Genomic DNA, 21,596 nt, shown 5'->3' with positions numbered 1-21,596 from the left:
CCGTGGATAACCAGGGAAATTGAGGGACTGGTCAAAAAGAAAAGAGGGGCATATGTTAGGTCCAGGCAGCTAAAAACGGAGGGAGTTCTGGAGGAGTACAAAGAAAGCAGGAAAGAACTCAAACGGGGAATTAGAAGGGCAAAAAGGGGTCACGAAATGTCCTTGGCAGACAGGATTAAGGAGAATCCCAACGCATTTTATTCATACGTTAGGAACAAAAGGGTTGCAGGGAAAAAATCGGACCTCTCAGGGACAAAAGTGGGGAATTATGCTTGGAGCCCAAAGAAGTAGGGGAGATCCTAAATGAATACTTTGCGTCGGTATTCACAAAGGAGAGGGATGTGTTGACTGGGAGTGTCTCGGAGGGGAGTGTTGAACCGTTGGAGAAAATCTCCATTACAAGGGAGGAAGTGTTAGGTTTTTTCGGGAATATAAAGACTGACAAATCCCTAGTGCCTGATGGAATATATCCAAGGCTGCTCAGAGAGACGAGAGATGAAATCGCTGGGCTTCTGACGCAAATCTTTGTCTCGTTACTGGATGCAGGTGAGGTCCCAGAGGAATGGAGGATAGCTAATGTGGTCCCGTTATTTAAGAAGGGTAGGAAGGATAACCCAGGAAATTATAGGCCGGCGAGCTTGACGTCCGTGGTGGGGAAGTTGTTGGAGAAGATTCTTAGAGATAGGATGTATGCACATTTAGAAAGGAATAAACTCATTAACGATAGTCAGCATGGTTTTGTGAGAGGGAGGTCATGCCTCACTAACCTGGTGGAGTTTTTTGAAGAAGTGACCAGAATGGTTGACGAGGGAAGGGCCGTGGATGTCGTCTATATGGACTTTTGTAAAGCGTTTGACAAAGTCCCTCATGGTAGGCTGGTGAAAAAGGTTGGATCTCATGGGATAAAGGGGGAGGTGGCTCGATGGGTGGAGAACTGGCTTAGTCACAGAAGACAGAGGGTGGTAGTGGAAGGGTCTTTTTCCGGCTGGAGGCCTGTGACTAGTGGTGTTCTGCAGGGCTCTGTATTGGGACCTCTGCTGTTTGTGATTTATATAAACAATCTGGAAGAAGGTGGAACTGGGGTGATCAGTAAGTTTGCGGACGACACAAAATTGGCAGGACTTGCAGGTAGTGAGGAGCATTGTCAGAAGCTACAGAAGGATATAGATAGGCTGGAAATTTGGGCAAAGAAATGGCAGATGGAGTTCAATCCTGGTAAATGTGAAGTGATGCATTTTGGTAGAAATAATGTAGGGAGGAGCTATACGATAAATGGCAGAACCATAAAGGATTAGATACGCAGAGGGACCTGGGTGTGCAAGTCCACAGATCCTTGAAGGTGTCGTCACAGGTGGAGAAGGTGGTGAAGAAGGCATATGGCATGCTTGCCTTCATAGGACGGGGCATAGAGTATAAAAGTTGGGGTCTGAAGTTGCAGATGTATAGAACGTTGGTTCGGCCGCATTTGGAATACTGCGTCCAGTTCTGGTCGCCACACTACCAGAAGGACGTGGAGGCTTTGGAGAGAGTACAGAGGAGGTTTAGCAGGATGTTGCCTGGTATGGAAGGGCTTAGTTATGAGGAGAGATTGGGTAAACTGGGGTTGTTCTCCCTGGAAAGACGAAGGATGAGGGGAGACTTAATAGAGGTGTATAAAATTATGAAAGGCATAGATAGGGTGAACGGTGGGAAGCTTTTCCCCAGGTCGATGGTGACGTTCACGAGGGGTCATAGGTTCAAGGTGAAAGGGGGGAGGTTTAACACAGATATCAGAAGGACATATTTTACACAGAGGGTGGTGGGGGCCTGGAATGCGTTGCCAGGCAAGGTGGTGGAGGCGGACACACTGGGAACGTTTAAGACTTATCTAGATAGCCATATGAACGGAGTGGGAATGGAGGGATACAAAAGAATGGTCTCGTTTGGACCAGGGAGTGGCACGGGCTTGGAGAGCCGAAGGGCCTGTTCCTGTGCTGTATTGTTCTTTGTTCTACGGAAATAGGGCAAACAGGTAGGGAGGTCATGGAACCGTTACAGATTAAAGGGGAGGAGGTACTTGCTGTCTTGAGGCAAATCAGAATGGATAAATCCCCAGGACCGGACAGGGTATTCCCACGGACCTTGAGGGATGCTAGTGTTGAACTTGCAGGGGCCCTGGCAGACATATTTAAAATGTCAGTATTCACGGGGGAGGGGCCAGATGATTGGGGGGGTGGCTCATGTTGTTCCGTTGTTTAAAAAAGGTTCCAAAAGAAATCCGGGAAATTATCGGCCAACAAGTTTGACGTCGGTGGTGGGCAAGTTAGAACATAGAACAGTACAGCACGGAACAGGCCCTTCGGCCCACGATGTTGTGCTGAGCTTTATCTGAAACCAAGATCAAGCTATCCCACTCCCTATCATCTTGGTGTGCTCCATGTGCCTATCCAATAACCGCTTAAATGTTCCTAAAGTGTCTGACTCCACTATCACTGCAGGCAGTCCATTCCACACCCCAACCACTCTCAGCGTAAAAAACCTACCTCTGATATCCTTCCTATATCTCCCACCACGAACCCTATAGTTATGCCCCCTTGTAATAGCTCCATCCACCCGAGGAAATAGTCTTTGAACATTCACTCTATCTATCCCCTTCATCATTTTATAAACCTCTATTAAGTCTCCCCTCAGCCTCCTCCGCTCCAGAGAGAACAGCCCTAGCTCCCTCAACCTTTCCTCACAAGACCTACCCTCCAAACCAGGCAGCATCCTGGTAAATCTCCTCTGCACTCTTTCCAGCGCTTCCACATCCTTCTTATAGTGAGGTGACCAGAACTGCACACAATATTCCAAATGTGGCCTCACCAAGGTCCTGTACAGTTGCAGCATAACCCCACGGCTCTTAAACTCCAACCCCCTGTTAATAAAAGCTAACACACTATAGGCCTTCTTCACAGCTCTATCCACTTGAGTGGCAACCTTTAGAGATCTGTGGATATGGACCCCAAGATCTCTCTGTTCCTCCACAGTCTTCAGAACCCTACCTTTGACCCTGTAATCCACATTTAAATTAGTCCTACCAAAATGAATCACCTCACATTTATCAGGGTTAAATTCCATTTGCCATTTTTCAGCCCAGCTTTGCATCCTATCTATGTCTCTTTGCAGCCTACAACAGCCCTCCACCTCATTCACTACTCCACCAATCTTGGTGTCATCAGCAAATTTACTGATCCACCCTTCAGCCCCCTCCTCTAAGTCATTAATGAAAATCACAAAGAGCAGAGGACCAAGCACTGATCCCTGTGGCACTCCGCTAGCAACCTGCCTCCAATCCGAAAATTTTCCATCCACCACCACCCTCTGTCTTCGGTCAGACAGCCAGTTACCTATCCAATCAGCCAACTTTCCCTCTATCCCACACCTCCTCACTTTCATCATAAGCCGACCATGGGGGACCTTATCAAACGCCTTACTAAAATCCATGTATATGACATCAACTGCCGTACCTTCATCAACACACTTAGTTACCTCCTCAAAAAATTCTATCAAATTTGTGAGGCACGACTTGCCCTTCACGAATCCGTGCTGACTATCCCGGATTAATCCACATCTTTCTAAATGGTCGTAAATCCCATCCCTAAGGACCCTTTCCATCAATTTACCAACCACCGAAGTAAGACTAACCAGTCTATAATTACCAGGGTCATTTCTATTCCCTTTCTTAAACAGAGGAACAACATTCGCCATTCTCCAGTCCTCTGGCACCATCCCCGTGGACAGCGAGGACCCAAAGATCAAAGCCAAAGGCTCTGCAATCTCATCCCTTGCCTCCCAAAGAATCCTAGGAGATATTTCACCAGGCCCAGGGGACTTATCGACCTTCAGTTTATTCAAAACTGCCAGGACATCCTCCCTCTGAACATCTATTTCCTCCAGCCTATTAGCCTGTAACACCTTCTCTTCTTGGTGAACACTGAAGAAAAGTATTCATTCATCACCTCGCCTATCTCTACTGACTCCGTACACAAGTTCCCACTACTAAGAACATAAGAAATAGGAGCAGGAGTAGGCCATCTAGCCCCTCGAGCCTGCCCCGCCATTCAATAAGATCATGGCTGATCTGACGTGGATCAGTACCACTTACCCGCCTGATCCCCATAACCCTTAATTCCCTTACCGATCAGGAATCCATCCATCCGCGCTTTAAACATATTCAGCGAGGTAGCCTCCACCACCTCAGTGGGCAGAGAATTCCAGAGATTCACCACCCTCTGGGAGAAGAAGTTCCTCCTCAACTCTGTCTTAAACCGACCCCCCTTTATTTTGAGGCTGTGTCCTCTAGTTTTAACTTCCTTACTAAGTGGAAAGAATCTCTCCGCCTCCACCCTATCCAGCCCCCGCATTATCTTATAAGTCTCCATAAGATCCCCCCTCATCCTTCTAAACTCCAACGAGTACAAACCCAATCTCCTCAGCCTCTCCTCATAATCCAAACCCCTCATCTCCGGTATCAACCTGGTGAACCTTCTCTGCACTCCCTCCAATGCCAATATATCCTTCCTCATATACTGTCCTTGACCGGCCCCAACCTCACCCTGGTCATTCTTTTATTCCTCACAGAAGAGTAAAAAGCCTTGGGGTTTTCCTTGATCCGACCCGCCAAGGACTTCTCATGACCCCTCCTAGCTCTCCTAAGCCCCTTTTTCAGCTCGTTCCTTGCTAACTTGTAACCCTCAATCGAGCCATCTGAACCTTGTTTCCTTATCCCTACATAAGCTTCCCTCTTCCTTTTCACAAGACATTCCACCTCTTTCGTGAACCATGGTTCCCTCACTCGGCCATTTCCTCCCTGCCTGACAGGGACATACCTATCAAGGACACCCGGTATTTGTTCCTTGAAAAAGTTCCACTTTTCATCAGTGCCTTTCCCTGACAGTTTCAGTTACCAACTTCTGCCCCCTAATTCTTGCCTAATCGCATCATAATTACCTCTCCCCCAATTGTAAACCTTGCCCTGCCGTACGGCCCTATCCCTCTCCATTGCAATAACAAAAGACACCGAATTGTGGTCACTATCTCCAAAGTGCTCTCCCACAACCAAATCTAACACTTGGCCCTGTTCATTTCCCAGTACCAAATCCAATGTGGCCTCACCTCTTGTCGGCCTATCCACATATTGTGTCAGGAAACCCTCCTGCACACACTGCACAAAAACTGCCCCATCCAAACTATTTGACCTACAAAGGTTCCAATCAATATTTGGAAAGTTAAAGTCCCCCATGACAACTACCCTGTGACCCCCACACATATCCATAATCTGCTTAGCAATTTCTTCCTCCACATCTCTATTACTATTTGGGGGCCTATAGTAAACTCCTAACAACGTGACTGCTCCTTTCCTATTTCTAACCTCAGCCCATATTACCTCAGTGTGCAGATCCCCCACGAAGTGCCTTTCCGCAGCCGTTAAACTATCCTTGATTAACAATGCCACTCCTCCACCTCTTTTACCAGCTTCCCGATACTTACTGAAACATCTATACCCCGGAACGTCCAACAACCATTCCTGTTCTTGTTCTACCCACGTCTCCGTAATGGCCACAACATCGTAGTCCCAAGTACCAATCCACGCCCCAAGTTCATCTACCTTGTTCCGGATGCTCCTTGCATTGAAGTAGACACACTTCAACCCACCTTCCTGTCTACCAGTACCCACCCTTGACCCTGATACCTTCCCCAATACCTCACCACCCTCACTGACTTCTGGACTAAAACTCCTTTTCCCACTCCCCTGACAAATTAGTTTAAACCCCCCTGAAGAGCCGTATCAAATTTCCCTCCTAGGATATTGGTGCCCCTCTGGTTCAGGTGCACCCCGTCCTGTTTGTACAGGTCTCACCTTCCCCAGAATGTGTTCCAATTATCCACGTATCTGAAACCCTCCCTCCTACACCATCCCTGCAACCACATGTTTAACTGCACTCTCTCCCTGTTCCTCAACTCGCTATCACGTGGCACCGGCAACGTACCAGAGATGACCACATGTTTTGTCTTGGCTCTCAGCTTCCAGCCCAGCTCCAGAAATTCCTGCTTTAAATCCCCGTCCCTTCTCTTACCTATGTCATTGGTACCAATGTGTACCACGACTTGTGACTGTTTCCCCTCCCCCTTCAGAATCCGGAAAACACGGTCTGAGACGTCACGGACCTTGGCATCCGGTGGGCAACATACCATCCGTGAGTCTCTTTTGCTGCCACAGAACCTCCTATCTATCCCTCTAACTAACGAGTCCCTAATAACTATTGCCCTCCCGCTCTGCCCCTTATCCTCCCGAGCCACAGAGCCTTGTAGGGTGGCAGGCTCTGGGGAGTCAGGAGTTTGTTTATTTGCTTAGGAATCCAAGCCTCTGACCTGCTCTTGTAGTCGCAGCATTTATATTATAGCTAGTCCACTTCAGTTTCCGGTTAATGGTAACATCCAGGCTGTTGATATTAAATCGCAGTGGTTAGGGTTCCTGCCTCAGCCAGAAGCTCCTGATTCAGGGCTTGATAACTAAGGAAAGTGTGTTCATAATGCAGCCAAATAAGTAACAGCTAGTAAATCCTTCCAACGTACATCAATGGTGGGTGGCAAGAGCAGGAGACATTCCTGGTCAGCCATGTGATTGGAAGAAATTGGAACCTCTACCATCACTATCCATAGATCCAGACTACAACATGCTTGTGAAAGCGCAGCAACTCAGATTAATTGGGAGGGCCGGCAAGCTCTGAAGGCTAGATGGTCAGTTTGGATCGGATTGTAAAGGATAATGTACAAACTTTATTTAGAGAGAAAGGATCTGACGTCAGAAGATCATGAAGTAGAATCAGTATGGGAGGAAATTAGAAATAGCAAGAGTCAGAAAACACCAGTAGGAATTGTTTGTAGGTCCCCTAACACAATAAACATAGAATAGCCTGTGAAATGTTGCATTCGAACCAAAGGCACAAGACAGTAGTTTGAGAAACTGTAAGGAAGAATGTGAAGGCATTAAAGAAGGTGCAGAAAAGATTCACAAGAATGAAGCTCCTCACCCCTGAAATCAGATATGTCGGTAAAGTGGAGAACAAAGAACAAAGAACAGTACAGCACAGGAAACAGGCCCTTCAGCCCTGCAAGCCTGTGCCGCTCCTTGGTCCAACTAGACCAATCGTTTGTATCCCTCCATTCCCAGGCTGCTCATGTGACTATCCAGCTAAGTCTTAAACGATGTCAGCGTGCCTGCCTCCACCACCCTACTTGGCAGCGCATTCCAGGCCCCCACCACCCTGTGTGTAAAAAACGTCCCTCTGATGTCTGAGTTATACTTCGCCCCTCTCAGCTTGAGCCCGTGACCCCTCGTGATCGTCACCTCCGACCTGGGAAAAAGCTTCCCACTGTTCACCCTATCTATACCCTTCATAATCTTGTATACCTCTATTAGATCTCCCCTCATTCTCCGCCTTTCCAAGGAGAACAACCCCAGTCTACCCAATCTCTCCTCATAGCTAAGACCCTCCATACCAGGCAACATCCTGGTAAACCTTCTCTGCACTCTCTCCAATGCCTCCACGTCCTTCTGGTAGTGCGGCAACCAGAACTGGACGCAGTACTCCAAATGTGGCCTAACCAGCGTTCTATACAGCTGCATCATCAGACTCCAGCTTTTATACTCTATACCCCGTCCTATAAAGGCAAGCATACCATATGCCTTCTTCACCACCTTCTCCACCTGTGTTGCCACCTTCAAGGATTTGTGGACTTACACACCTCGGTCCCTCTGTGTTTCTATACTCCTGATGACTCTGCCATTTATTGTATAACTCCTCCCTACATTATTTCTTCCAAAATGCATCACTTCGCATTTATCCGGATTAAATTCCATCTGCCACCTCTGCGCCCAATTTTCCAGCCTATCTATATCCTACTGTATTGCCCGACAATGCTCTTCGCTATCCGCAATTCCAGCCATCTTCGTGTCATCCGCAAACTTGCTGATTACACCAGTTACACCTTCTTCCAAATCATTTATATATATCACAAATAGCAGAGGTCCCAGTACAGAGCCCTGCGGAACACCACTGGTCACAGACCTCCAGCCGGAAAAACACCCTTCAACCACTACCCTCTGTCTCCTATGACCAAGCCAGTTCTCCACCCATCTAGCCACTTCTCCTTGTATCCCATGAGCCTTAACCTTCTTAACCAACCTGCCATGTGGGACTTTGTCAAATGCCTTACTGAAATCCATATAGACGACATCCACGGCCCTTCCTTCATCAACCGTTTTTGTCACTTCCTCAAAAAACTCCACCATATTTGTAAGGCACGACCTCCCTCTCACAAAACCATGCTGTCTGTCACTAATGAGATTGTTCCGTTCTAAATGCACATACATCCTGTCTCTAAGAATCCTCTCCAACAACTTCCCTACCACGGACGTCAAGCTCACCGGCCTATAATTTCCTGGGTTATCCCTGCTACCCTTCTTAAACAACGGGACCACATTCGCTATCCTCCAATCCTCAGGGACCTCACCCGTGTCCAAAGAAGCGACAAAGATTTCCGTCAGAGGCCCAGCAATTTCACCTCTCGTCTCCCTGAGCAGTCGAGGATAGATGCCATCAGGCCCTGGGGCTTTGTCAGTTTTAATGTTCCCTAAAAAACCTAACACTTCCTCTCTTGTAATGGAGATTTTCTCTAACGGGTCAACACCTCCCTCCGAGACACTCCCGGTTAACACGCCCCTCTCCTTCGTGAATACCGATGCAAAGTATTCATTTAGGATCTCCCCTATTCCCTTGGGTTCAAAGCATAATTCCCCTCCTTTGTCCCTGAAGACGGGACTTTTCTCCTTGGGGAAGAGAAAGTTGAGAAGAGATTGAAAGAAGTGTTCAAAATATGCTATAAGAACAGAGTAGATAGAAAGAAATTATTCCCATTGGTGAAGGATATGGAATAATTGGCAAACAAAGCAATGGCAACATGAGACCATAAGACTTCGGAGCAGAAGTAGGCCATTCACCCACTGAGTCTGCTCTGCCATTCAATGAGATCATGGCTGATCTGGTATGATAATCCGCAACCCCACTTTCCTGCCTTACGCCCATAAACCTTGATTCCCTTACTGATTAAAAATCTGTCTATCTCAGCCTTGAACATACTTAACGATCCAGCCTCTATAGCCCTCCGGTAAAGAATTCCAGAGATTCACTACTCAGAAGAAATTCCTCCTCATCTGTCTTAAATGGTGACCCCCTTACTGAGATTATGCCCTCTGGTTCCAGGCTCTCCCACAAGGGAAAACCTCTCAGTATCTACTGTCAAGTCCTTGAGAATCCTGAATGTCTCAGTAAGGTTGCCTCTCCTTCTTCTTAACTCCAATGAGTACAGGCCCAACCTACTCGTTCTCTCCTCGTCAGACAATCCCTCCATACTCTGGATCAGCTTAGTGAATCTTTTCTGGACTGCCTCCAATACCATACATCTTTCCTTAGACAAGAGGACCAAAGGTCAAGCCAACCGTAAGAGGACCACAGTATTCCAGGTGTGATCTAACAAGTGCCTTGTATAATTGAAGCAAAACTTCCCTATCTTTATGTTCCATTCCCTTTGGATTGAAATCCAACATTCTATTACAGAGTAAAGTTCCCTCTACAATGTCCCCACCAAACACACACAGGACAGGTACAGCATGGGGTTACATACAGAGTAAAGCTCCCTTTACAATGTCCCCATCAAAATTTGACTGTTGCAGCACGGGATTAGATACAGAGTAAAGTTCCCTCTACACTGTCCCCATCAAACACTCCCAGGACAGGTACAGCATGGGGTTAGATACAGAGTAACGCTCCCTCTATATTGCCCCCATCAAACACTTCCAGGACAAGTACAGCACGGGATTAGATACAGAGTAAAGCTCCCTCTACACTCTCCCCATCAAACACTCCCCAAGCAGGTACAACACGGGGTTATATACAGAATAAAGTTCCCTTGACCAATTCCTGTTGAACACTCTCAGGGAAGGTACATCAGGGAATTAGATACAGGTTTAGCATGAGCTAGATGAAAGTTTATCCAAATGCACTAACTTTGTGATTATAGTACTGTACCAACAACCCAAAATTCACAAGTTCAACTCCCACTAAAGTTGTGAAACAATTTTTCCCGTCAGCAAGCAGCGATGGAGCTTATTCTTGACAATAACCGTCCTAGAGGAAGAAGGTGCTTGAGGTATTAACGCGTGCCTCCAGGTGAGAAGTATCAGCAGCATTTACAACCATCGAGTACAATCCTGTACTGACCACTGAGGAAAATAAAGGTTCGATAGGCAGGGGGATTTAAGATGCCCAGCAATTTAACAAAAAGGAGAATTGATTAGGCTGGAGTTCAATCCAGGGTCTGCTGAGAATTGAATTTTGATAGCAATGTGTTTGAAAGATACAATGGTTATTGTTTTGAAAGGATCATTTACAAAGAAAATTACAGCAGAGGAACAGGCCCTTCGGCCCTCCAAGCCTGCACCGACCATGCTGCCCAGCTGAACTAAAACCCCCTACCCTTCCGGGGTATCCCTCTATTTCCATCCTATTCATATACTTGTCAAGACGCCCCTTAAAAGTCACTACCGTATCCGCTTCCACTACCTCCCCCGGCAACGAGTTCCAGACACCCACTACTCTCTGTGTAACAAATCTGCCTCGTACATCGCCTTTAAACCTTGCCCCTCGCACCTTAAACCTATGCCCCCTAGTAATTGACTCTTCCACCCTGGGAAAAAGCTTCTGACTATCCACTCTGTCCATGCCTCTCATAATCTTGTAGACTTCGATCAGGTCTCCCCTCAACCTCCGTCGCTCCAGTGAGAACAAACCAAGTTTCTCCAACCTCCCCTCATAGCTCATGCCCTCCATACCAGGCAACAGCCTGGTAAATCTTTTCTGTACCCTCTCCAAAGCCTCCCATCCTTCTGGTAGTATGGCGGCCAGAATTGAACACCATATTCCAAGTGCAGCCTAACTAAGGTTCTATAAAGCTGCAACATGACTTGCCAATTTTTAAACTTCATGCCCCGGCCGATGAAGGCAAGCATGCCGTATGTCTTCTTGACTACCTTCTCCACCTGCATTGCCACTTTCAGTGACCCGTCTACCTGTACACCCAGGTCCCTTTGCCTATCAATACTCTTAAGGGATCTGCCATTTACTGTAAATTTCCTATCTGTATTAGACCTTCCAAAATGCATTACCTCACATTTGTCCAGATTAAACTCCATCTGCCATCTCTCCGCCCAAGTCTCTAACTGATCTATATCCTGCTGCATCCTCTGATGGTCCTCATCGCTATCCACAAATCCACCAACCTTTGTGTCGTCCGCAAACTTACTAATCAATCCAGTTACATTTTCCTCCAAATCATTTATATATATTACAAACAGCAAAAGTCCTAGCACTGATCCCTGAGGAACACCACTTGTCACAGCCCTCCATTCAGAAACACACCCTTCCACTGCTACCCTCTGTCTTCTTTGACGAGCCAGTTTTGTATCCACCTTGCCAGCTCACCTCTGACCCCATGCGACTTCACCTTCTGCACCAGTCTGCCATGAGGGACCTTGTCAAAGGCCTTACTGAAGTCCACGTAGACAACATCCACTGCCCTACCCTCATTAATCATCTTCGTCACTTCCACGAAAAACTCGATCAAGTTTGTGAGACACAACCTCCCCTTCACAAAACCATGTTGCCTCTCACTAATACGTCCACTTATTTCCAAGTGGGAATAAATCCTGTCTCGAAGTGAGATATTAAAGGGGTTAATATCGGAGGCAGACCCTGGGGGTCTCTCATAAATTGCAGACTTAAAGCTGACTTTGCAACACAGTATAAAGCAAGCATGCCTATTCTTGGTTCGAAAAATGCGGTTAACAACATTTACTTCTGCTTCAAGGTGATTCTGAAGAAACAATGTTGGTATTAAACAGATTCTTGCAGACATACTAGCTAAGTCCACTTTGTTAATGAATTATAGTAAACAATGTCAGCAGTTTACTGAATGTGGTAGTACAGCTTGCAGGGTGCAGCTAACAGTGCCTTCTTCCATTATAAGCTAATTTGACATTCAGCTTGCCACTTTGGGCCGAGCTTGCCTTCTACATGGCTCCTGTGGTGCTTGTGCGATGATTGCTGGGAAAAGAAGCTAATTGCTGCACGATAACCGTATACGGCAACTGCGGGGCCCCTTGTAATCATTACTCATTTTGGGGATAACCAATATCATAAAAATAAGACTTTTTGGGGTCTATTTAGCTTAAGAAACGGGAACTGAAACCATCTGAAATTATGAAGTAATGAGGCGTGGTTAATGGTTGTTTTGAAAGAAATATGATTGGAAGCTAATTGTACCTAGCAGTTGCTAGGGGCCTCATTGGCCAGCTGAAAGCAGTGCTAATCGATCCGAATTATGCATTCATGTAAAATGTCAATTGTTATAAAAATGGGACTTAGAACATAGAACATAGAAAAAAATACAGCACAAACAGGCCCTTCGGCCCACAAGTTGCGCCGGTCATGTCCCTACCTACCTTCGCTTATATATAGGCTTACCTATAACCCTCAATCCTATTAAGTCCAATGTACTCATCCAGAAGTCTCTTAAAAGACCCTATCGAGTTTGCCTCCACCACCACTGACGGCAGCCGATTCCACTCACCCACCATCCTGAGTGAAAAACTTACCCCTGACATCTCATCCAGTCCAGGCATCTCAACCAATCCAGGCAACATCCTTGTAAATCTTGTCTGCACCCTTTCAATCATTTCCACATCCCTCCTGTAATGAGGCGACCAGAACTGAGCACAGTACTCCAAGTGGGGTCTGACGAGGGTCTTATATAGCTGCATCATTATCTCCCGACTCCTAAACTCAATCCCTCGATTGATGAAGGCCAGCACACCATACGCCTTCTTAACCACCTCCTCTACCTGCGAGGCCGATTTAAGAGTCCTATGGACCCGGACTCCAAGGTCCTTCTGATCCTCTACACTAAGAGTCTTACCCTTGATATTATACTCCTTCATCCCATTTGACCTGCCAAAATGGACCACTACACATTTATCCGGGTTGAAGTCCATCTGCCACTTCTCCGCCCAGTCTTGCATCCTATCTATGTCACGCTGCAGTTTCTGACATCCCTCCAAACTATCCACAACACCACCAACCTTCGTGTCGTCGGCAAACTTACCAACCCATACCTCCACCTCCTAATCCGGGTCATTTATGAAAATGACAAACATCAAGGGTCCCAGAACAGATCCCTGGGCACACCACTGGTGACCGACCTCCATTCAGAAAAAGACCCATCTACAACCACTCTCTGCCTTCTGCAGGCAAGCCAGTTCTGGATCCACAAGACAACAGCCCCGTGGATCCCATGCCCTCTCACTTTCTCGAGAAGTCTTGCATGGGGGACCTTATCGAACGCCTTGCTGAAGTCCATGTAAACCACATCTACCGCTTTTCCTTCGTCAATGTGTTTAGTCACATTTTCAAAGAACTCCACCAGGCTCGTAAGGCACGATTTGCCTTTGACAAAGACGTGCTGACTACTTCCCCGTCTTTGAACACTCTTGCTGGGCGACTAGTCGAGCAAGGGTCTGCCATCTTGCATATGTAAGAGAATAGAACTTCTTTTGTTTCAAAACAGTTGGTGTCTGGCCCTTGCCTCAAGAATGTAATAAGTTTCCTAAAACGAACTTAACAGAAGAATCCGCTCCAATAATTTCCCTACCACTGATGTAAGGCTCACCGGCCTGTAATTACCTGGATTATTCCTGCTACCCTTCTTAAACAAAGGAACAACATTGGCTATTCTCCAATCCTCTGGGACTTCCCCTGCAGCCAGTGAGGATACAAAGATTTCTCTTAAAGCCCCAGCAATTTCCTCCCTTGCCTCTCTCAGTATTCTGGGGCATATCCCATCAGGCCCTGGGGACTTGTCTACCTTAATGTTTCTCAAGAACCCCAATACCTCCTCCTTTTTGATCTCAACATGACTTAAACTATCTACACATCCTTTCCCAGACTCATTATCCACCAAGTCCTTCTCTTTGGTGAATACTGACGCAAAGTACTCATTTAATACCTCGCCCATTTCCTCTGGCTTCACGCATAGATTCCCTCCCTTGTCCTTGAGTGGGCCAACCCTCTCCCTGGCTACCCTCTTGCTCTTTATGTATGTATAAAAAGCCTTGGGATTTTCCTTAATCCTGTTGGCCAAGGCTTTTCATGACCGCTTTTAGCCCTTCTTACTCCTTGCTTAAGTTTCTTTCTACTTTCCTTGTATTCCACACTTGCTTCGTGTGTTCCCAGCCTCCTAACTTTGACAAATGCTTCCTTTTTCTCTTTGACTAGGCTCACAATATCTCTCGTTATCCAAGGTTCCCAAAACTTGCCATACTTATCCTTCATTCTTACAGGAATGTGTCGGTCCTGAATCCCTATCAACTTACACTTGAAAGCCTCCCACATGCCAGATGTTGATTTGCCCTCAAACATCTGCCCCCAATCTACATTCTTCAGTTCCTGCCTAATATTTTTGTAATTAGCCTTCCCCCAATTTAGCACCTTAACTTGAGGACTACACTTATCTTTATCCATCAGTACCTTAAAGCTTACTGAATTGTGGTCACTGTTCCCGAATACCAGGACCAGTACTGCCCCTTCCCTAGTTGGACTTTCGACATACTGTTTCAGGAAGCCCTCCTGGATTGCTCCTTACAAACTCTGCCCCATCTACGCCCCTGGCACTAAGTGAGTCCCAGTCAATATAGGGGAAATTAAAATCTCCCACCACAACAACCCTGTTACTTTTACACCTTGCCAAAATTTGCCTGCATATCTGTATTTACCTTCAGTTCTCTAAGCGATCCCTCCATGTGATCCTTGCTGGCTTTCCCGGCATCGTTATATTTTTCCTTCATGGAGTGCAGCCAGTTTTGGAATTTCTCCACATTGTCTGTGTATTGCTGATGTTCTTGGACAACTGCTTCCAAAATCATCACCTTTTTCTGAAACAGGAAAACCAGATCTGAAATCAAACAGCAGTTCATTCGCTATCAGTTTATTCCTTTTCCAGTTGTTTACCTCTGGGGCCAAAGTCAACAACTCTCCCAGGGTCGACAAATGCCCCTCCCACCCTCAATCGGAGCCAGACTCCCCTCCGCCACAATCTTTCCAGTGTGACAGACAACCTTCCTCCCGACCATGTTTCCCATTCTCTGCTGAGACCAGACTCTGCCCACTGAACCCCCAACCTCACTCCATCTTTGGGGCCAGCATCTGCCTCCTGCCACCGCCTATTGGTGCTGACATTTCTAATATGTCTTCCTTTTTCCTCAACACATAATTCTTTGCCCACCAGCAGGACATTATTCCAGGATGTAACTAGTAGAGTTGATGAGGGGGATGTGGTTTATTTGGACTTTCAGAAGGCTTTCAACAAAGTCATACGTAAGGGGAGGCGATGGCCTAGTGGTATTATCGCTAGACTATTAATCAAGAAACTCAGCTAATGTTTTGGGGACCCAGGTTCAAATCCCGCCATGGCAGGTGGTGGAATTTGAATAAAATAAATCTGGAATTAAGAATCGACTGATGACCATGAAACCACTGTCGATTGTCAGAAAAACCCATCTGGTTCACTAATGTCCTTTAGGGAAGGAAATCTGCCATTCTTACCCGGTCTGGCCTACATGTGACTCCAGAGCCACAGCAATGTGGTTGACTCCCAACTGCCCTCCAAGGGCAACCAGGGATGGGCAATAAATGCTGGCCAGCCAGCGATGCCCATGTCCCACAAATGAATAAAAAAGGAGATTAGCGTGTAAAATTAAAGTGCATGGGATTAGGAGTAGTGTATTGAGGTGGATAGAAAACTGGATGGTACACAGGGAACAAAAAGAGTAAGGATAAATGAAGCTTTTTCCAAATGGCAGAAGTATATACTGGGGGACTGCAGTGATCAATGCTAGGACCCCAGCTATACACAATATATATTAATGATTTAGAAGAGGAAACTAAATTCCACACCACCAACCTCATCGAATGAATTGTCCTTCACTATTTTTGTCCAGTGCAATGCCAGCAAAAGCATCTTCCCCTTCCTCTCCCAGCATTCTAAAAGGACCATTCCATCTGTGACACCCCCAACTCCAACACCCACTCCCCACCCCAGCACCTTTCCTTGCAAGCTCAAGTGGTGTAAAACTGCTCTTTTACCTCCTCCTTCACGCTGTCCAAGGCCCCCCAAACACTCCTTCCAAGTGAAGCAGCGATTTACAGATTTGCAGGTACGAAAGTGACTTTTAAGGGGCGTCTTGACAAATACATGAATAGAATGGGAATGGAGGGATATGGTCCCCGGAAGCGTAAGGGGTTTTAGTTCAGTCGGGCAGCATGGTCGGTGCAGGCTTGGAGGGCCGAAGGCCTGTTCCTGTGCTGTAATTTTCTTTGTATATGTATTTCAATTTACTGAAATGCATTCACTGTTCAACATGCTTTGCTCTACAGTGGGAAGAGCAAACAGATGTGGGACTTCTTTGCAGAACACCTGCATTCTATCTACAAGCATGACCAAGATTCCAATTGTTTATTTTAATTCTCCATTTTCAACCATTGATGCAAAGGTGCATGTGAATATTTACTTGGAGAATTTTCTTGTAATTTCATTGGAGCTACAAACTGTGTACAGTTCTGGTCACATTATTATAGAAATGATATTATTAAACTAAAAATAGTGCAAAAAAGATTTACTAGGATGCTACCGGGACTTGATGGTTTGAGTTCTAGGGAGAGGCTGGATAGACTGGGACTTTTTTCTCTGGAGCATAGGAGGCTGAGGGGTGACCTTATAGAGGTCTATAAAATAATGAGGGGCATAGATCAGCTAGATAGTCAATATCTTTTCCCAAAGATAGGGGGGTCTAAAACTAGAGGGCATAGGTTTAAGGTGAGAGGGAAGAGATACAAAAGTGTCCGGAGGGGCAATTTTTTCCACAGAGGGTGGTGAGTGTCTGGAACAAGCTGCCAGAGGTAGTAGTAGAGGCGGGTACAATTTTATCTTTTAAAAAGCATTTAGATAGTTACATGGGTACGATGGGTATAGAGGGGCATGGACCAAATGTGGACAATTGGGATGAGCTTAGGGGTTTTTTAAAAAAAAGGACAGCATGGACAAGTTGGGCTGAAGGGCCTGTTTCCATGCTGTAAACCTCTCTGACTCTATGATTATGGAATTATGGAGGCCATTCGGTCAATTGAGCCTTAGCCGACAATTTGTTTGAGCTAATTCCTTTTAGAAAGTTATTGTTGAATTTGATTCTGCATAGTTCAGAGCCAATACATTTCAGATTATCACAACACTGGACAAAAACATCCCATGATGCCTCTAGCTTTTTCCCAATTTCCTTCGATCAGTGTCCTGTGGTTACTGATCCTTCTGCCACTGTGAAGTTTTGCTTTATTTATTCAATTAAAACCTCATGATTTTGAGCACTCCTTATAAAATCTTCACAATTACCTTCTCTGTGCTGAGAACAACTAATCTCTAAGTAACAAAATTTCTGTAACCGTTCTAGTAAATATCCTCTGCACTATCTCCAAGGCCTTGACATCCTTCCGAAAGTGTGGGGTCCAGATTTGAACACAATATTCTGGGTGGAGCCTAACCAGGGATAGTAGAGGTTTGGCATAGCTTCCTACACTGATTTTTCACATTTACATGTACAAAGAATTAAACAGAAATTTACAGCACAGAACAGGCTATTTGGCCAAACCCAGCTGAGAGGCACATAGACAACCTTACATTACAGAGAAGAGAGGAGGACGTTTAACCTTTGCTTTTATTTCAAGTGCTTCATGATCAGCGTTTAATTTCTGCTGTGCTGCCTCATTGAAGCTCTCATCTTCAGTCTTTGCGAACAAGGAGCCGGATTCCTGGATCAGTCGCTCCAGCAGGGTAGCCTGGTTCAAGATGTTACTGAGCAGGATTGTGTGATGGCTTAGCTGTAATTTCTTCTCCTTTAGACCCAGCTGGGATTCAAAATCAGGCTCCAACTTCTGCTTTATATTTATCAGCCAAATAAAATAGTCTTCCCTTGCTTTCAAATACTCAGACCAATGCAGCAAAACCCACTCGAGCCGACTGTAAAAAATCAATAAAATCATGATTAATTCCAATCAGGAACATTCTCCCCACTCATGTAAACAGAAACTGAATTGTTTGATGATATACAACTTGAGTTTATCAATGATATGTTATGAAGAGTTATGATGCAAGAGGAGAGAGACCTTGCCAACAAATTCAGGATTCTGAACCTGAGCAGCAAGCAGTCATATCTCTTTCAGATCGGAAGAGCTGCTACCTGTGACAATGGACCATGTTGATCTGTGTATCCTCCCACTTGGTTTTGATCTGTTTCAGTGATCTCAGAATCTTGTGCGTCTCATCATCACTGCTGTCCTGCAAGAGAATTTCTGCCTTCAACAGCGCTGTGTCCAGCCGGAGTCTCCCTTCAGGCTCCTCTGACAAGATAACCTGTTCACAGAAGAAATGCATGTTTATAGTGCTCAATGCATGTAATATTACCAATGATAAATTGTCACGGCAGATAAACAGGCACCAACTGACATATGATTTCATCCGACAATATCTAATGCTCAAAATGAATATTATAGAATCCAGACAGTGCAGGAGGAGGCCATTCGGCCCATCGAGCCTGCAACGAACAGCAATCCCACCCAGGCCCTATCCCCGTAACTCCACGTTTACCCTGCCAATCCTCCAGACACGAAGGGCAATTTAGCATTGCCAATCCACCTAACCTGCACATCTTTGGACTGCGGGAGGAAACCGGAGCGCCCGGAGGAAATCCATGGGGACACGCGGAGAACGTGCAGACTCCGCACAGACAGTGACCCAAGACTGGAATCGAACACAGGTCCCTCGTACTGTGAGGAGGCAGTGCTAATCACTGTGCCAATTACGGCAACAGTGATTCCGCGGACGTCGGTCGGGCCCCAGCGCGGGCGCACCACAACTGGGGGGGGGGGGGGGGGGGGGGGGGGGGGGGGGGGCGGCGGTGCGAGCGCACTGCAACGCCAGCCCCCCGCGCATGGCGCGTGCCGTAAAACGTTTTTGTTGCCGCACCAATTTCTGCTCAGAATTATTAAACTGCATGCCGAACTGCCAACTCTTTAGCACATAGAGTTATAGTCATAGAGTCGGAGGTTTACAGCATGGAAACAGGCCCTTCGGCCCAACTTGTCCATGCCGCCTTTTGTTTTAACCACTAAGCTCGTCCCAATTGGCCGCTTTTGGCCCATATCCCTCTATACCCATGTAACTACCTCAATGTTTTTTAAAAGATAAAATTGTACCCGCCTCTACTACTACCTCTGGCAGCTTGTTCCAGACGCTCACCACCCTGTGTGTGAAACAATTGCCCCTCTGGACACTTTTGTATCTCTCCCCTCTCACCTTAAACCTATGCTCTCTAGTTTTAGACTCCCCTACCTTTGGGAAAAGATATTGACTATCTACCTTGTCTATGCCCCTCATTATTTTATAGACCTCTATAAGATCACCCCTCAGCCTCCTACAGTCCAGAGAAAAAAGTCCCAGTCTATTCAGTCTCTCCTCATAACTCAATCCATCAAGTCCCGGTAGCATCCTAGTAAATCCTTTCTGCACTCTTTCTAGTTTAATAATATCCTTTCTATAATAGGGTGACCAGAATTGCACACAGTATTCCAAGTGTGGCCTTACCAATGTCTTGTACAACTTTAACAAGATGTCCCAATTCCTGTATTCAATGTTCTGACCGATGAAACCAAGCATGCCGAATGCCTTCTTCACCACTCTGTCCACCTATGTCTGCACTTTCAAGGAACTATGAACCTGTACCCCTAGATCTCTTTGTTCTGTAACTCTCCCCAACGCCCTACCATTAACTGAACCAGGGCAGGACTTACTCAATCTACCAAAATGGATTACCTTGCATTTGTCCAAATTAAACTCCATCTGCCATTCGTCAGCCCACTGGCCCAACTGATCAAGATCCCAATGCAATCTGAGATAACTTTCTTCACTGTCCGTCCACCATGCCACCAATCTTGATGTCATCTGCAAACTTACTAACCATGCCTCCTAAATTCTCATCCAAATCATTAATATAAATGACAAACAACAGTGGACCCAACACCGATCCCTGATGCACACCGTTGGTTACAGGCCTCCAGTTTGAAAAACAACCCTCTACAACCACCCTCTGGCTTCTGTCAAGAAGCCAATTTTGTATCCATTTAGATACCTCGCCCTGGATCCTGTGAGATTTAACCTCATGCAACAACCTACCATGTGGTACCTTGTCAAAGGCCTTGCTAAAGTCCATGTAAACAACATCGACTGCACTGCCCTCATCTACCTTCTTGGTTACCCCTTCAAAAAGTTGAATCAAATTTGAGACACAAGATTTTCCACTCTCAAAGCCATGCTGACTGTCCCTAATCAGTCCTCGTGTCTCTAAATGCCTGTAGATCTCTTCAGATCAGGGAGGAGAAAGCTTACCTGAACATTGTTTTTCAGGAGGTGGGCACACCCCTTCGGGTAGGGTTGTTTAATTTCCTGAGTGGTCAGGGGCAGGAGGGTGTGTGACTGCAAGTGAGGCATGCAAGGGGACCCAATTGCCTGTGCAATTGCCCAACATGCGTACAAAAGGGATGCGTACAAAAGGGATGTACCCCAGGTTACTGTGGAAGGCGAGGGAAGAGATTGCAGAGCCTCTGGCGATGATCTTTGCATCATCGATGGAGACGGGAGAGGTGCCGGAGGATTGCGGATGTGGTTCCTATTTTCAAGAAGGGGAAAAGGGATAGCCCAGGAAATTACCGACCGGTGAATCTAACCTCAGTGGTTGGTAAGCTGATGGAGAAGATCCTGAGGGACAAGATTCATGAGCATTGAGAGAGGTTTAGTATGCTCAAGAATACTCAGCATGGCTTTGTCAAGGGCAGATCGTGCCTTACGAGCCTGGTGGAGTTCTTCGAAAATGTGACTAAACACATTGACGAAAGGAAAGCGGTAGAATCATAGAAAACTACAGCACAAAACAGGCCCTTCGGCCCCACAAGTTGTGCCAAACATATCCCTACCTTTTAGGCCTACCTATAACCCTCCATCCTATTGAAGTCCCATGTACTCATCCAGGAGTCTCTTAAAAGACCCTATTGAGTTTGCCTCCACCACCACTGACGGCAGCCGATTCCACTTGCCCACAACCCTCTGTGTGAAAAACTTCCCCCTAACATTTCAACTTCAACCCAGATAAATGCGTAGTGGTCCATTTTGGCAGGTCAAATGGGATGAAGCAGTAAAATATCAAGGGAAAGACTCTTAGTATGGTAGAGGATCAGAAGGACCTTGGGGTCCGGGTCCATAGGACTCTAAAATCAGCCCCGCAGGTGGAGGAGGTGGTTAAGAAGGCATATGGTGTGCTGGCCTTTATCAATCGAGGGATTGAGTTTAGGAGTCCGGGGATA

General features: G+C 46.2%; 1 protein-coding gene across 4 annotated transcripts in view; it reads right to left on the bottom strand.

Moving 5' to 3' along the window:
* The window catches only part of syne3 (spectrin repeat containing, nuclear envelope family member 3), a 147,609-nt gene that overhangs the window by 113,778 nt on the left and 12,235 nt on the right, over positions 1-21,596 (bottom strand). For all 4 annotated transcript variants that reach the window (XM_078234585.1, XM_078234588.1, XM_078234586.1 and 1 more), the window contains exons 3-5: positions 18,422-18,594; positions 17,892-18,201; positions 14,909-15,067 (exon numbers count right to left, since the gene is read on the bottom strand). In XM_078234585.1, coding sequence (XP_078090711.1) covers positions 14,909-15,067; positions 17,892-18,201; positions 18,422-18,594 — 642 coding nt within the window. The remainder of the gene's footprint in view (positions 1-14,908; positions 15,068-17,891; positions 18,202-18,421; positions 18,595-21,596) is intronic.

This window comes from Mustelus asterias, chromosome 18 (assembly GCF_964213995.1).
Source record: "Mustelus asterias chromosome 18, sMusAst1.hap1.1, whole genome shotgun sequence".
NCBI lineage: Eukaryota > Metazoa > Chordata > Chondrichthyes > Carcharhiniformes > Triakidae > Mustelus > Mustelus asterias.
This window is presented reverse-complemented; position numbering and strand designations above follow the sequence as displayed.